This window comes from Oryctolagus cuniculus, chromosome 1 (assembly GCF_964237555.1).
Source record: "Oryctolagus cuniculus chromosome 1, mOryCun1.1, whole genome shotgun sequence".
Lineage (NCBI taxonomy): Eukaryota > Metazoa > Chordata > Mammalia > Lagomorpha > Leporidae > Oryctolagus > Oryctolagus cuniculus.
Window position 1 is genome coordinate 97,463,857 of NC_091432.1, and position 16,983 is coordinate 97,480,839.

At 37.8% G+C, this 16,983-nt stretch overlaps 1 protein-coding gene across 10 annotated transcripts in view; it reads left to right on the forward strand.

Moving 5' to 3' along the window:
* GRIA4 (glutamate ionotropic receptor AMPA type subunit 4) overlaps nt 1-16,983 on the forward strand; it is a 387,746-nt gene that overhangs the window by 261,097 nt on the left and 109,666 nt on the right. For all 10 annotated transcript variants that reach the window (XM_070077585.1, XM_017343621.3, XM_051819991.2 and 7 more), the window contains one exon: nt 15,538-15,722. In XM_070077585.1, the coding sequence (XP_069933686.1) occupies nt 15,538-15,722 (185 nt within the window). The remainder of the gene's footprint in view (nt 1-15,537; nt 15,723-16,983) is intronic.

The window sequence follows — 16,983 nt, forward strand, 5'->3', positions numbered from 1 at the left end:
TCATAGAAATTACAAGTCTGTATTTTCCAGAGACTATGGAGGGAAGTGGACAGGGAGAGGTGGGTAAAGGTTGATTAATGGGTACTAAGTTATAGCTACTAAGACTAAGGAGTTCTGGAGTACTATTATACACTAGGGTTACTATAGGTAAAGTTAATGTATAGATTATTTCTGTGCTTTAAAAATCAGAATATAGGATTTTGAATATTTTTACATAAATAAATGTTAGATACTAGAGGAAATGCAAATATTTACCCTTATTTGATATTACACAGTGTATACATGTATTGAGCACCACTGTAGAATTTTATGTCTGTTAAAATTAATAAATGTTTCAATGCTTATCCTGTAGAGTTTAAAAAAAATGAGAACCATCCATGGGAAACCCTTAGCATAGTACATAGTAAGCACTCATTAAATAGTAAGTATGGTTCTTGCAATTCCTTCTTAAAGAAATACTAATTTTTCATTTGTCAAAGAAAAACAGAAAAATAACTGATCATTAATTGTAAATTATTATATGTATTTGTAAATTAATGGTGAAATCAGATTCTGCCATCTAATGACTCAACTTAGGCACAGGCAAGTGTGTAATACATGTGCACAACTAAAGGGGAAACATATTCCATGACTAGTTTCTCTGTCACCACTTGAAATTAAGATAACATGTAATTTAATGGTATATTAATGAGGGCTTAAGACGCTGATTTTTTGCACCAAAGGGGAAACCTGTTGAAGTGAAATGGACACTATGAGAAACAGTGACTTGATCAGCTCTTCTCCTGTTGATGTACAATGTAATACTTTATCCATTTTAGTATTTTTTTGTTTTGTTCTAGTACTATTGGTTGAACTCTGTAATTAACACACAATTATTCTTATGTGTTTAAATTTTAACTGAAAAGTGATCCCTGTTAAATATAAGAGAGGGAATAAGAGAGGGAGGAGATGTACAATTTGGGACATGCTCAATCGGACTTGCTGCAAATGGTGGAGTGCCAGGGGATTCCAATACAATCCCATCAAGGTGGCATGTACCAATGCCATCTCACCAGTCCAAGTGATCAATTTCAGTTCACAATTGATCACACTGATAGGTCTAAGAGTCAAAGGGATCACACAAACAAGACTAGTGTCTGCTAATACTCACTGATAGAATAAAAAAGGGAGAGAACGATCTATCATGGGAAGCAGGATACACAGCAGACTCATAGAATGGCAGATGTCCTAAACAGCACTCAGGCCTCAGAATCAGCCCTTAAGGCATTCAGATCTGGCTGAAGAGCCCATGAGAGTATTTTAAGCATGGAAAGCCAAGACACTCTGGGAAGAAAAAAAAAAAAGACCTAAATGAAAAAAAATCTCTGCGAGTGAGATCCCAGTAGAAAGAACAGGGCCATCAAAGAAGGAGGTACCTTTCTCTGAAGGGAGGAGAGAACTTCCACTTTGACTATGACCCTGTCAGAATAAGATCAAAGTCAGCGAACTCAAAAGGCTTCCATAGCCTTGGCAACTCATGACTAGAGCCTAGGGAGATTACTGACGCCATAAACAAGAGTGTCAATTTGTTAAGTCAACAACAGGAGTCACTGTGTACTTACTTCTCATGTGGGATCTGTCCTTAATGTGTTGTCCAATGTGAAGTAATGCTATAACTAGTACTGAAACAGTATTTTGCACTTTGTGTTTCTGTGTGGGTGCAAACTGATGAAATCTTTACTTAATATATACTAAATTGATCTTCTGTATATAAAGAGAATTGAAAATGAATCTTGATGTGAATGGAATGGGAGAGGGAGCGGGAGATGGGAGGGGTGCGAGTGAGAGGGAAATTATGGGGGGAGGGAGCCATTGTAATCCATAAACTGTACTTTGAAATTTATATTTACTAAATAAAAAAAAGACACTGATTTTTTTAAAATTACCTACTGAATCAAAATCCACATCAACCAGATGGTGAGGTGGCAGGGTAAGACATTTTATTTTGACTGTGAAAAAACTTATAGAAAACTTGTTCTCACCTCTTTGTGAAAAATTATTTTTAGACAAACCAGAACTTTTCCCACAAAATAACTTTGGATCTATTAGATCAAACATTTATATAATTGCTTGATTGTGACCCTAATGTCCTACATTATAATGGAATAATATTTAGATTTGAAAAGTTAATAACAGGCATTAAAACTACCCATTTGAACCTCTGACAATTCCTTTTGGGTGCCTTTATGGAATATCTGTTTGGATACTAGGTAAACATCTGGTGTGGACTACCTACTTGCAGGAACTGAAAAGTATACTCTCTGGAATTTAATCAGAATATTTGCTAGGTAGATTTTTTATAATTAACTAATTTAATTTGCAATGATGCTCACCAAAAAGTAATTTTAATTTTGACATATTTTGTGTCAATTAAGCTATTAATTATGGCAGCAGTTGGCTGGCAGTGCCTTTGTGTTTCCTGGCCATGTCTAGTTCAGTAAAATGATATATCAATAGCATAATGGAAAAGATTGCTTATTATTTATTATGAAATGAATATTAGATCATTAAATCTACTCTTAAAAGACAAAGGGAAAGAATGCAACTCTTTACTACTGTGCTAGAGTTTACTTAATTAAAAATATTTAATTGATAAATAAAGACTGTATATATTCAGGTAAACAACATGATGATTCATGTTTATTCTTATGTTTGAGGTAATATTAAAATGTAGCTTATGTAGAGAGAGGATGTCTGAGAAGATAAGGTTAGAGCATAATCATTTTCTGATCCCAGAAAGAAATGAAAGCATGATAAAAATTATGTTATTTCTGCAACTCTTGGAATGTACATAAAAGTGAGACTATAATAGGATGCATAGAAAAATTGTACTTATGTATTCTTCCTACCAAATGTGTCCTGCTTTGGACTATAAGACACTTCACTAAGTTTGCTACCCTGATGAGAACAAATGGTGTCCTCTAAGTAGGTAATCCAGAAGTGCTTACTAATGGAATTTCTTAAAGAGGTGCAGGCAGAGCTTAGAGATATCAATCCCAAAAGGATGGATGTTCTTAACCAAGCAGCAGCAACCCCAGGAAGCCTTTACCACCATGAGCCTGACAAGGCAAGGAAGGAGAGCATGTGGTTGTACAGAGGGTAGCTAGATGAAAAAGGCTGAATAGCAGAGACTGTGGCCTTTATTTAAGGGATGCAGCCACCCCTACATTGACTTGTCTGGAAAACAATCATGGAAATAACATATGGATTTCATTCTGGTCCCTATGATATGCTACACATGACTTCTCTTCATCAATTTAACTGAAATCCCAAAATCAGGAGTGCAGGCCATACTGATCAATATCCTGTACCTCAACACAAGACAGGTGGAGCAAATGAAAAATGGATCTAGATGAGCAGTTCCAGCACAGTTCCTAAGAAGACACTGAGAATCCCCTCTGAGTGACTATCACTGGCATAACAATAAGTCTATGGTTTTATATGTTTGCCTTTTGTAAAATGAATAGCTAATTGAGGAGTCAGTTTTGAGTAGTTAATTTGGCATTGAAGCTGGACTACCTGTTTAAACAGATTAGCATGAGCAGCACAGCCAAAGTAGCTTTTACTGTATGTAGATGGAACAAATGAGGCAGGACCAGTGTACAAACCCCAAATAAGCAGAGTGCAGCTGTGTAGACTTGGAAGTAGCTGTCACAGAACAATTAAGCACAAACAGAACTTCATAGAGTACTGATGATTTCTTCTATAACCTTGACTACCAAAGATATATAATAGACAGTAATATCCTAAACTTCAGGTCGTAATCAGTGCTACAAACAAATCTTCATTCTTCATACTGGAATTCATGGGTCAGTGTGGAACAGTTTTTTCCCCATACTATTTGTAGAGTCTTTACTTAGTATAGAGTTAATCATATGAGTATAAAGTTAATTGAAAATAGATCTTAGTAAAAAATAAGAATGGGAATAGGAGAGAGGGGAAAAGAGGAGTGGGAGGATAGGTAGGATGAAAGAATCACTGTATTCCTAAAGTTTTATTATGAAATACATGAAGTTTATGTTCCTTAAATAAAAGGTTTCTGGGGGAAGAAAATGTTTTAAAAACAAACAAACAAACAAACAAACCCGAAGTTTCTAAAAAGATTTGAATCTAATAAACCATTCTGTATTTTTCCTGTGTTCTAAAGGATGCTGCTTCAATAAACTTAGTAGTTTTAGAGAGATCATAACAATGTTTGCCCATATGTAATACCCATATTCATAATTAATTTGATGATGATGTGTTGGTTTCATCCAAATGAACCTTGAAAATGTCAGTGAATTTCGGCTAAGATACCCAAGATGCATAGCATAGATTGTTGATTCAGAAAGTAAAACATACCTGAACTTACTGACTCATTGACACATGGTACCTTTTTAATAAAAAAAAAAAAAAACTGCTTGATTTGACTTTTCATCCTGATAATACTTAACTCAAGTTTGTTACACTTAACAAAATCATGACCAAATGTTTTATATCCATTAAAATTTTGTCAAATTTATTCCAATTAAAATTACAAGTACTTTTTAAATTTACTATCATAATGCCTGTTCAGAAAATGTGCCTTGATTAATCCCTTCATTAACAAAAGTCATTCCACATTGTGATTCAGTTTAATTTATGAAATAGTCCTATGGAGTTTTGTGAGTTTTTAAAAAAAGAAGTTGGGCAAGTATATAGATAGATCTAAGTAGTAACTCAAAAGCTTTTTGAGCGAAGTTGACCTAATTCTACAATTTAATGTTTGATGTCCTTTCAGAGAGAAGGCAGGTGATGCTCCTGAACCTGCCAGGGGCAACATCATTAACTAACTGGACCACAGGGCAGAATTCACAGGCTGTCCTGAAGAAAGAAACTTTGTTCATTATTGTAATCTTTGCAGAGGTTGTAACAGTCAGGCCAGACCTGCCAGACAGGCTGGGGAGGGGACTTTGCTTCCCTGTGAACTTCAAGTGAAAGCAGAAACCATATCCACAATGTGAAGAGCCAAAGCCATAGCACTTAGTCAGGAGTGCACCATGGCTAGAGACGTTCCTGGGTCAAAAACGAGCCCGTAGCATGGGAATATAATTAACCCCAACAGAATGGAACTGAGTTTTCATTGTATCATAGACCACACTGTAGAGGAGAATGGAAAAAAAAAAAAGGCAGAAGGTGGCTCTACCAATTAATAGCTAAGTGATCTTGAACAAGAATTTATCTTCTCTATCATCCATTTTCCTATATAAAATGAAGATAACAAAAGTAACATGCCCACAAAGCACTTACTGTATCAGCCATGGAATAAGCAGGCCTTCTTAAATAAATTTTTGTTCACTATTTTGTTATTATTATCAAGCTTGATCAGATGGGAGTATATAAAAAAGAAGGACTTTTACCTTTGTCATTCAGTTTGCTCTAATTGACTGTTATTGGTCTTATCCTTTCTCGTATTTGTAGGGAAATGAAAATGAAAAAGAGCTAGTCTCATACTTGAAAGGAACTGGACAGGTGATTACAATTGTTATAACTGAACATCCTCAAGACCCACACTGGCCCACTGTTTACCTAGCACTTTCAAATGTACCATATAGGACTTACATCATAAATAATTATGTTAATTAGGGTAGCATGAGCTGTAATCACTGTACAAACAGCAAGGGAAACATAAAAGAAAAACAAACATTCAGCAAGGTAGAGGTCAGAGAAAGCTCCTAAAGTAGGCTCAAACTGAGGTTTAATCAAAGACATTGCCAGTGAGTGTGGAGAATACAGACTTTCTTAGCACCGGAAGCAGCCATTGCAAGTCATTGAAGGCACGAAAGAATCTGTTTTCTCCAAAGAGATACCACGTGTTGGTGAGAGTTGACAGATTCACATCCAAGAAAGACAGAAGATATTGGTTTGGGAAGATAAAGACCTCTCTCCCGCCACCACCCCAGTCATTTCTATCTCTTCTTTCCTTTATTTTATTGTCGTAGCACTTATCCCTACTGCTCCTGGTACTCTAAGTGCTTGTATGTTTGCTATTGTCTGCCTCAGCCAGTGGTGTATGGGCTTCATGCACGTATGCACCTCTCACTGATCTGTTTCTATATGTGCAGCCCTTAGAGCTGTTTCTGACATACAGTCAACACTCAGTAAGTATTCAGTGAAAGAAAATTGAAAAATCTGATAAGTAGGGACTTGTTCACAAATATCTTAAATATATTTAGGAAGAAATAATCAGCACTGGACTGGGACTAGAGTGGAGGATAGCGACAAATCTGAGATTATCTTTTGGGTTTCTAAGTGAGGGAATGTCTAATATCCAAATACAGCATTCAGGAATAAAAGCTAGGCTTTGGATTTCTTTTGGTGAACATTGATCGATTGATTGGTTGATTTTAAAGACAGACTGACAGAGAGAGAGGAAGTGGGAGAGGGAGATATCTCCATCAGCTGGACCACTCACAAAAATGCCAACAGCTGGGTCTGGGCCAGGCTGAAGCCAGGAGCCAGGAACTCTATCCATGTCTCCCATGGGGTAACAGGAACCCAAATAGTGGGCCATAATCTTCTGCCTCACAGGTGCATTAGCAGGAAGCTGGATTGAAAGCAGAGGTAGAACTCGAAACCAGACACTTCAGTCTTCGAGGCAGGTATCCCAGCTCAATCTACTGTGCCACCATACCCAACCCAGTCCTTTGTTTGGGTGGGGGGGTGGGGTGCAGGGTGGAGAGGAGGATACAAAGTTATATGTTGTGATTCTCCCAAGAAATGTATGAAGCCCCCCTTCAAATAGATAATAACCCCCTAGAGTCTCTTAGCTATGGGGAATGAAGCTGATTTTTATTAGCAGCTATGGAAAAAGGTATCATGACTGATTAAAATCCTGTAATAATCACCTTCATTAAATAGAAGGTTAAAAGTGGAAAGTTAAGGAATTCAAATAACCTGCCTTAGAACCACAGAGCTGAAAATGAGAAACACAACATTTGCAGTTGAAAACAGCTGAGTCTACCACTGAAGCCATCATTTGTCACCTGGCATGCTGCTCAAGAAATCACTCTGTATTTAGATGGCCACCTCAGTGTCATTTCCTCACTAAAGAGATTTAATAGTGAGTAATCAAATGCATTCACTCTCAGTCACTGACACAGTTTACAATGACTGGTTGGAACTGAGCTAGCCTCAGTAGGATATAAAAATTAGGCTAATCATATGGTGAATACTTACTTCATCCTGTATTTTTTCCTGCTAGGAACAGAAATTGTCTCTGTAATTGTATGCAAATCCTTTCACCAGAATCATCAGGAAAAATTATGCACTGCTCCTCCTGCTCCAAAGAAAAAAACAAAAGTAACATTTTAAAACATCACTTTCAAATCAGCCAAAATGAGTGGTTTGGTTTTGTGTATAAAAGCCAGATACAAATTAATATTATTTACAGTACACAGCTTGGAATGTGAATATAGAAAACTGATATTTAATATGTTGTGTAACACTTCTGTGGCTTGTTGCTAGTGGGTGCTTTCATGATTCATTAATGAGATCTGTTGGACTCGAGTTTCAACATAGGGTAGAATAAATTAATTGGTCTTTTAAGAAACAGAATTTGATGGAAATCACTGGCTATCTTGTATCTTCAAACAATGAGCCACCAGTTCAGGCTTAGCTCAGGATTTGTCTTTATGAACCAAAAATATTTCTGTTTTAATCATTTAGAATGGAGATCTTTCTGAAATGGATTTTACATCTACTTTAATTCTGACTCTTTTTTTGAAGTTTATTTTAGCTTTTCTAGTGACTGCGGATGGCTGCTATGAACATCTATTGATAATGAAAACTGCAGAATGACATTCAAGGATACTATAAGATATCCCTGCTGAGATGTGCATGGCTCTTGGCTCCTCCATTCAGAATTTCCCTATGCACAGTTTGGGAGTTTTTGCATTTACCTGCCATGTTCTCTTAGGGCCTAAATGTATAAATCATAAATTAAGACATTTTAAGTCACTTTATTACTGTTTAATATTATTTATCATTAATTCTGAAACTATCAGTTAAACCATAAGACATTGATGATATTTGACTAGTTTTGACCAACAGAAATGGTAATTTCATATGGTGCCACCTGACACAATGAAAAATGTTTTCCTTTTTATATGGATAAATACAGAAAGAGGGAATAAGTGTAGAATTTTGTAAAAAGCAAGAAAATGACCCTTTCTTTCCCTTTTTTGTAATTAGTCTAGATGAGAGGAATCATTCCATTAAACCTGTGTGAATTTTAGTAGCTTCTTATTTGGATTCTGCTTCTTCTTACTCTTTCCACTCTCACTGGTAATTTATACTATAACAGGCTAACATATAATAGCAGATTTATAAATTTGTGTCTTTCCTGCTGGAAATCTTCCAATGTTTCACTATTATCAACATTTAATTATTTATTATGTATTCAAAAGTACTGCATCTTCTAGATGCCATGTATTCTTCTAGGCAGTGTACAAAACAAGTCTGTAACTGAGCAAATTTACTTTCAAGTAGGGAAGATGGACAGTAAACAAAATAAGTGAGTAAAATACAGCATATGTTAGATGGTGGCAGGTGTTCTCAGGATGAAGGAGTTGACATGTTAGATCACTTAGCCGGCCGGCGCTGTGGCTCAATAGGCTAATCCTCCACCTGAGGCGCCGGCATCCCGGGCTCTAGTCCTGGTAGGAGTGCTGGATTCTGTCCCGGTTGCTCCTCTTCCAGGCCAGCTCTCTGCTGTGGCCTGGGAGTGCAGTGGAGGATGGCTCAAGTCCTTGGGCCCTGCACCTGCATGGGAGACCAGGATAAGCACCTGGCTCCTGGCTTCGGATCAGCGTGGTGCGCCAGCCACTGGGGGATGAACCAATGGAAAAAGGAAGACCTTTCTCTCTCTCTCTCTCTCTCACTGTCCACTCTGCCTGTCAAAAAAAAATCACTTAGCCTCGGATAGTGTTACTGAAACCCTAAAGGAAGTGAAAGGGTAAATCCTGTAGACCCATCTTGGTAACAGCACTCCAGTGGGGTGCCTGAGGCAAGAGCACACCTAGAAAATTGGTCAATTTGTTCATGATTTTTGAGCATCAGAGAGAAAGAGAGATGGCCAGAGATGTGGAGACTTGTAGGCCAATGTAGAGAAGCAATTGGAGAATTTTCACTAATAATTGGTGTGATCTGGCTTGTTTTTTTTTTTTTAAAGTTTCATTTTTGAAGTTCTGCTATGCATAGTGTGGAGGGGACAAAGGCAGAGCAAGGAAACCCATGCAGAGGCTACTGCAGTAATTCTGGGAAGAGGACTGGACCTAGGTGGAGGCAGAGGAAGAAGAGAGAAAGGGTCAGATTCTTAATAAATTTTAAGATAGCACAGATTATAAGATTGTGTGTGTGTGTGTGAGGGAGAGAGAGAAGGAAAGAAACAGGAGGGAGGGAAGGAATGAGGAAGGGAAGGAGGAAGGGCAGGGCAGGGCAGGGAGAAGAAAATAAGGAAAGAAGGGTTCATACCTATCATTTTAAAACCTTTACAACACAGCCTCACCCTTCCCTGCTAATCCTACCTGCTCTCCCTGTGAAAGTACAGTGAAAAGTCTCTCAGCTTGAGAATGGAAGACCTGAGTTCAATTCACAATTCTGCCACTTAGTGGGGTTGTGAGTTAATAGAAGTTATATACACACCTTCACCTCCATAGTGAGGATAGTACCTACTTCACAGGGCTGTTCTGAGATCCAATTGTATTTTAAAATGCTAGTAGAACATAATGTAACTTGGGAATCCACTGTGCCAGCAAACTAGTCTATTAACTCACATGTCTATTAACTATCAACTACTACTAATCTAAGCATTCCTCCAGTTTTCTGCCTCTGTGCCCTTGCCTTGTAATGCAGTAGCTCCTTCCTTCTCTATCCCTCAAGCCCTCTCCATCCTCTGAGAACCACATCACAATCCAAGTCCCTTTCTGTGCAGTGAAGTCCCCACTTCTTTTCTTTAAAAAAAAAAATTATTTCAATAAGGCAGAGGCCCAAGTTCCATCTGTCCAGTCATTCCATTACTCACAGCCTTGACTATGAACAGAGAGGGGGCGGCATTCCGATTTAGGCTGCAAGATAAAGGCTCAGGTAGGCGGGATAAAAAGCACCGTCATACAGTCTGTCGAGGAGAGTGTTCTGAAACTTCCACTAGGCACTTCTACCCATACCCTGTTGTTCAAAATACATTCACAGAGCCATTTCTGGCTAAAAGAGGGGTCAGGAAATGTGTTTACTCTGATGATCCACATGCCAACACGAAAATTCCATTGCTGTGGATGAAAAGAATTCATAGTAGAAAACAACTTTCTGATTCCTCTACAGTGCTTCAACTTTACAGGTTGTAAGGCATCCTCTGAACTAAGTAGGAACACTCTAATGTAGGAGTCAGAGACAATAAATGTTATTTTCCAAAAACATAAGAGGCCTTTGGAAAAACCTGGGACCCAGAATTACTACCTTGTTGAAAAGGGTCATTTTCAATCCATCTTTGAAGACAGATTTTCAATTTGTGTTCTTGGGTTTTTGTAGAAAAGGAAAATGCAGGATATTGCATCTTATCTCAGATGTACATGTATGATTATAGCTTCAAACTGTGTAAGTGGGGAAATTTTTACTGTTTTTTACCATGCCCTTCTTAAACTACAGCATAAATAAATGCTACAGTCACAGCTGCAGATAATTTAACCAAACTACAACTCTGGCTACTCCTTCTGTGAGCTGAGACCTTGGAGTCCAGAGTACGGCCTTTGAACATGTTATTTCAGTACTAAGCTGCTTTGGAAAGAATCCAAACTAAATGGTTACTAAATCTGCTCCACGGTTGCAGCGTGGTGTCATTAAATGCGGTGAGGATTGCAGAATTGTATTCCTGTCTCTGAGTCAGGTAGAGAAGCAGCATTGAGTAGACCTCCAAGCACACACACCTTTATCCTCAAAACCGTGAGTTTTCGATACTGGCACTTGTGCCAGAAATTGATGGGGTACTAGCAGGTACCTGCATATGGCCTAAATGATTAATGAGGGAGGCTTTAATTTTAGTAAATACAAGCTGCTGCTATCTCCTCTGGTTACTTCTCCTTTTCAAGCTCAACTACACCTCATAGAAAAGAGCAGTCAGATTTTTCTCTACCCCCTGTGCCTTCTCTCAACAATCCATTACTCTGATGATACCCTTTGATATGTCTCATTCTCATCTCTTCCTACTTTGTCCTCAATTTCTCATGCCTCTGAAATATGACTTCCATATCCAGAACCCCATTCACACTGCTCATTTTGACTACACCAACCTCTTCCCACTGAAACGCACAGTAGGCTCTGGGCAGTGCTTATCCAAGTGAAGTTTTTTTGTAGTATAGAGAAAACTCCTGTCTTTCTGAAACTATCTCCTCTCTGCCATAAATTTCTCCTGCCTTTTTTTCTGCTGTACTGTGTATAGACAGCTGAATCAAATAATTCTAGAAAAACAGAACATAGAATAAATGAATAAACTCAGCGTGTGTTATTAGCAGCAACATCTCTGAGGTGCTACTCATCCAAAATAGGTCATTCTCTCTGGATGGTAAGGAAGATACTGATGTGCAAGGCTTCCGTAGCTTAGGACTACTTACCTCCCTGTGATTCTATTTAACAGAATTGACAATATCATATTTAATATAACATTTTTAAAACTATGTGCAACATACAGTATTCTTTAATAACTATGAAAAAGGTTTTGATTTTTTTATTATAAGCCTATTATGTACCATATCCCTCTCCCCTCTATTCTAAAAATTTATCTGGATTCCTTTGAAATCATATAGTATGCAATGCTGTAACTTTGCATAAGGATACCTCTCAGTTCTGCTACGTAGTAAATTCCACATAAAGATAAGAATCATTTTTGGTTTCTCTTGATCTACCTTATGGAATCTCACATGTATCAGGTTTTCAGTAAATTATGTTGAATTAAAATGTTAGACATCTTTGTGGAGAAGAAGCAAGACTTAAAATACCCTTTACAGTAGTAAATTTTCAGTTAGGAATCTGATATTTACCTAAAATTGTAGCACTCGTATTTTGACCAATGTTATGTTACCAATTTTCTAATAGCTAGAAGATACAAATCACAGCCAGATATAGCAATAATGTGACTTGACTTGTGATTTTCTAGTTTATATAACAACTAAGTCACATAATCATAGATTCAACAGCAGTATTTTCTGATAGTTACAATATATTCCCAGCTATCTTGACACAATAAATAATACACACATATCTGAGTTGCAATGAATAATAAAAGAGCATATTAAAATCAAATGCAGCTTGTAAAGAATATAAGTTTCAGCTACACTCTGAAACTGTAGCTGCTTGTCCTTTGTACTGCTTTGAAAAGATGCCATTTATTTCTGACTATGATTAATGGAGCTTTTTAGGTGGCCAATTTCCTTTGGCATTTAACAGAGTTTGTGTCCTAAGGCTTTGTCTTGTTTCAATTATAGAATCATTTGTAAATCTGCAGAAGCAAATAATGAAATGCTGGACTTTAATTATATTTTTATTAGTGTAAATCTTTCAATACCATAAGGTAAGTAGGAACATACATAACTTTCATCAGAACTACTGTGGTTGTACATTCTGTAAAGTTATGTCAGCAGGAGATTAACAACAGGGCTGCCCAACAGTGACATGAGGCCTGACGGCCACTCGATGCCAACAAAGCAGCAATGTCTAGAAAACTGCCAAGTTGTGAATTGATCCCAGGGAGCAGGAAGCCCACTTCAGTGAGTGCGACCCATATTTGTCATTTTACAACACTCAATCAAACAAACAAAATATCTTGGAGTTATTTGTGAATGATGACAAATGAAAGGAGGAAAAAGGAAAAGTAAGATAGCAATAGATATTTTAAAGTATCCACTTTGAGCATAAGAACACGTTCAAAGGTATCAAAAATTAGTAAAAAGGAGTTTTCCTGTTACCATCAGAGAACAAGTCCCAGTAACAAAATAAATGAGGCAGGAACACTAAGAAAGCTTTCATACCGGGGCTGGTGTTGTGGTGAAGCAGGCTGCACTGCCACCTGTAGCAGCATCTCATATGGGTGCTAGTTCACGTCTCGGCTGTTCCACTTCCAATCCAGATTCCTGCTAATGTGCCTAGGAAAGCAGCAGAAGATGACCCAAGTCCTTGGGCCCCTGCCACCCACGTGGGAGACCCGGAGGAGGCTCCTGTCTCCTAGCTTCGGCTTGGCCCATGCCTGGCCTTTGCAGCCATTTGAGGAGTGAACCAGCAGAAAGATGGAAGATGTCTCTTTCTCTCCCACTCTCTCTGTAACTCTGCCTCTCTAACAGATAAAGTGGATCATTGGACAAAAAAAGAAAAAGAAAGGTTTCATACCATCAAGATACATATTCATTGAGTAGGAAACAAGAGAAAGAGCACTGGGTTTCTGCGCAGAGGGGAATCTAGGCAAGATTTGGAAAGATAATTGCTGGCATGCATTACAAACTAAAGACTAAATGGAGCAATAGACATATCAGAATAATTATATAGAAATTAACATGCCCTCTTTCTCTCTCTTTGGGGAATTTTTTTGTCCTTTAAATAAAAATGAATCAACTGCCACGTATTTCATTTGGCAGGGTATCAGGGGTATCAGGTAATTTATATTTCAAATATGATCTCTTCATCAGTTCCATTTGTTATAACCCTAGCATCAGGAATGTTTGAAACTGTAACATAGAAAACACACCCAGAAGTCAAAATCCCTGAATCCATGAGACTCACATATTAACCAGAAAACTGAATAAATATGTTCTTATCATGCAAGTGCTATGTATTCATTTTAAATCTTCCATTTCAATCCATCTAGCTCTGTATCCTAACTCTAGAACCAAAGGATAGAGAAACTGGGTGCCTCTTATAGATTGAACTCAATAAGTATTAATTCTTTAAAAATAAGCCTTGAAAATTTTATTTATACCTCACCATAAAGTGAAACAATTACTAGGTAACAGGCTGCAATGCTAATCAGTCCTTTTACGGGCTACTGATAGATTCAAAGATGCTTTTTTTCCCCTTCTTTCACATTACCTTTCAAAACTGAGACCTAGAGAAAGCAGGAAGTTTCTAAGACAGTGAGGGTGTAAAGACCTATTCCCTGTTCTGGGAATCCAAGTTCACAGCTGCTTTCTTAATTTGGGTGCTTAGACCAGATGACTTCCCCTCCACATGCAGAGAAATCTGGGTGGGAATAGGGAGGAAACATCTCATCCTCTCGTGCAAGGCTGTTTTCATCTAATAAACACTCCCACCTCCAGAAAGCTTGCACACACCTTCTCTGCATTCAAGATGCAATTCATTTCTCCTCTGTGCTCTTTTCCCTCGTCCCATCCTGGCAGATTTAACCAAGCCTTCCCTTGGGCCAACACTTTTCCTGGAGTGCTGTTATCATTACCCTTTATAAAACTAAATTTTGTTTGTTCATTTGAATGTCTGTCTCCTCTACTAGAGTGTGTGTATGAGTACCCAGGGCCTTACCCTAGTGGTTATATGACTTACCCCTCAAACTAAACCGTTTCCCCGCCAAGAGAGGAAGTTAAATAAACAATACCCCTCCGATGTACATCTTCCCACATAACCAAATAAGGAAGAACAATAATGGATCCTCATAAGTACCATTGTCCTTTTTTTTTTTTTTTTTTTTTTTGACAGGCAGAGTGGACAGTGAGAGAGAGAGACAGAGAGAAAGGTCTTCCTTTGCCGTTGGTTCACCCTCCAATGGCCGCCGCGGCCGGCGCACCGCGCTGATCCGATGGCAGGAGCCAGGAGCCAGGTGCTTTTCCTGGTCTCCCATGGGGTGCAGGGCCCAAGCACTTGGGCCATCCTCCACTGCACTCCCAGGCCACAGCAGAGAGCTGGCCTGGAAGAGGGGCAACCGGGACAGAATCCGGTGCCCCAACCGGGACTAGAACCCGGTGTGCCGGCGCCGCTAGGCGGAGGATTAGCCTAGTGAGCCGCGGCGCCGGCCGTCCTATTTCTTTTACATCTTCTCTTCCATAGTTGAACCACAAGTGTCACTGCTTTGCTCAAGGGAAGAATAAAAATTGTGTTCAAAATGAATTCTGGCTAGTGAGTAAAACGACAAAATGGGTTTATGAAATTGTTATTGACTACAAGTGGTGGTGGAATTCGTTTCTGGGTTATCTCGTCAAAAATGTGTCTAGAGCAGTAGAATAGTCTCCAATAGAGAGATTGTGAGAGCTTACACAAGATAAGGTGTTGCTACTTTATTTCATCAATAGTTTAAGAGATTTTGTTGCCCCAAGTAAAGAAACCAAGAGCAAATGACTCAGAAATAACTATTCAGGTTTTTAAGTATCTGAGCATTCTCCATGTATTTTGGAGCATAAAAATGTTGATATAGATGCAGTGCTTGCATAAGTCTTTAAAGGAAAGTAAAAGCATATTTTTAGTGACTCTCTTTTTTTTTTTCTCTCGTAGGATACTCAATACTCCAAGCTATTATGGAAAAAGCAGGACAAAATGGTTGGCATGTCAGTGCTATATGTGTGGAAAATTTTAATGATGTCAGCTATAGGCAACTTTTAGAGGAACTTGATAGAAGACAGGAGAAGAAATTTGTAATAGACTGTGAAATAGAGAGGCTTCAAAACATACTAGAACAGGTAAGTGAAAAATTTTACATCATTATTAACTGATACAATATGCCAAAAAAGTTGGCCTTTGATTGACTTGTCTCCATCAATATCCTCTCCTGATCTTTTAGTTTGCAGTGAAAAGTGTGGGGTTTTCACTCCAGACTTTATCTCAGGAGTGAATAATTCTTCATCACCAGAAGCCATTTGGGATCTTAGATCTCAATGCAGTTAGGAACACCATTTATCACACATTTTTAAGGTATAAACAACGAAAAACTGCTTCTGTTTTCAGAAATACTAATTTTAAAGATTAATACCAACTAAAATATTAGCAAATTTCAGGTATGTGTGTGCTTTCTCAACATTTAGAAAAGTAACTACATGAGAAATAGCAACATAAATTGGGATTGCAATGAAATAAAAGAAAATGACATGGAATTCTGCCAGATGTTGTAAATGCATTACCACTACAGTGAAGATAGTTTTTTGCCCTCCTTGCAAAGGAAGAATCCTTGAACAAAGTTTTCAATAAATATTTGCTGATTTGATTTGAAGCTGGCAGGGAAAGATAAAACTGAGCTTTGTCATTGTGTTAAGTGATAGGAAAATAGCATCAAATAATGGATAACATTTGCCTTCCCCTAACCCGGCATATCTTGATAATGCTTTCAAAGACTATCTTCAGTCAAAACTGCAGTGAATGAATGCCATCTAGTGGTGCTGAAAGTTCTTGCTCCTGTTTTTCTATGATTTGTTAGGCTGGCTAGACAATACTGTGCCATAATTTTTGGGTGGTTTGTCCCTTGCAACATATTTATTTGTATCTGTAGTATTAAGTGTAACAATTTGGAGGACGATTTATAATAAAGACTTTAGTACTCATGTATAAAAATAAAAACTAGAATATATTTCCAAGACTCTTCATTAATATCTAAAGTCACTAACCTAGATTTCTGGTTTACTTCCTCAACTGCATTAGCAGTATATGAAAGTTAAAAAAAAATGCTGTGTTTCTAAAGTCTATTCAAGTCAGACTATAAAAGAGAATGACAGAGTGTCTACCTCCTGTTATTCTTATACAGAAGAAAAATTTTAAATATAATAGAAAACACTTAACTGAAGAAAAACATACACGGTTTTTTTTTTTTTTTTTTTTTTGGAAAATATTCATTATGTCTACACTTCACTCGGGTTTTGTATCCCTGTAGGAATACACAAATTAGTAAGGTTGTAACCATAAGAAATACGAAGTTTTTATTGAGTATTTATAGATTCCAGCAAAAAACTT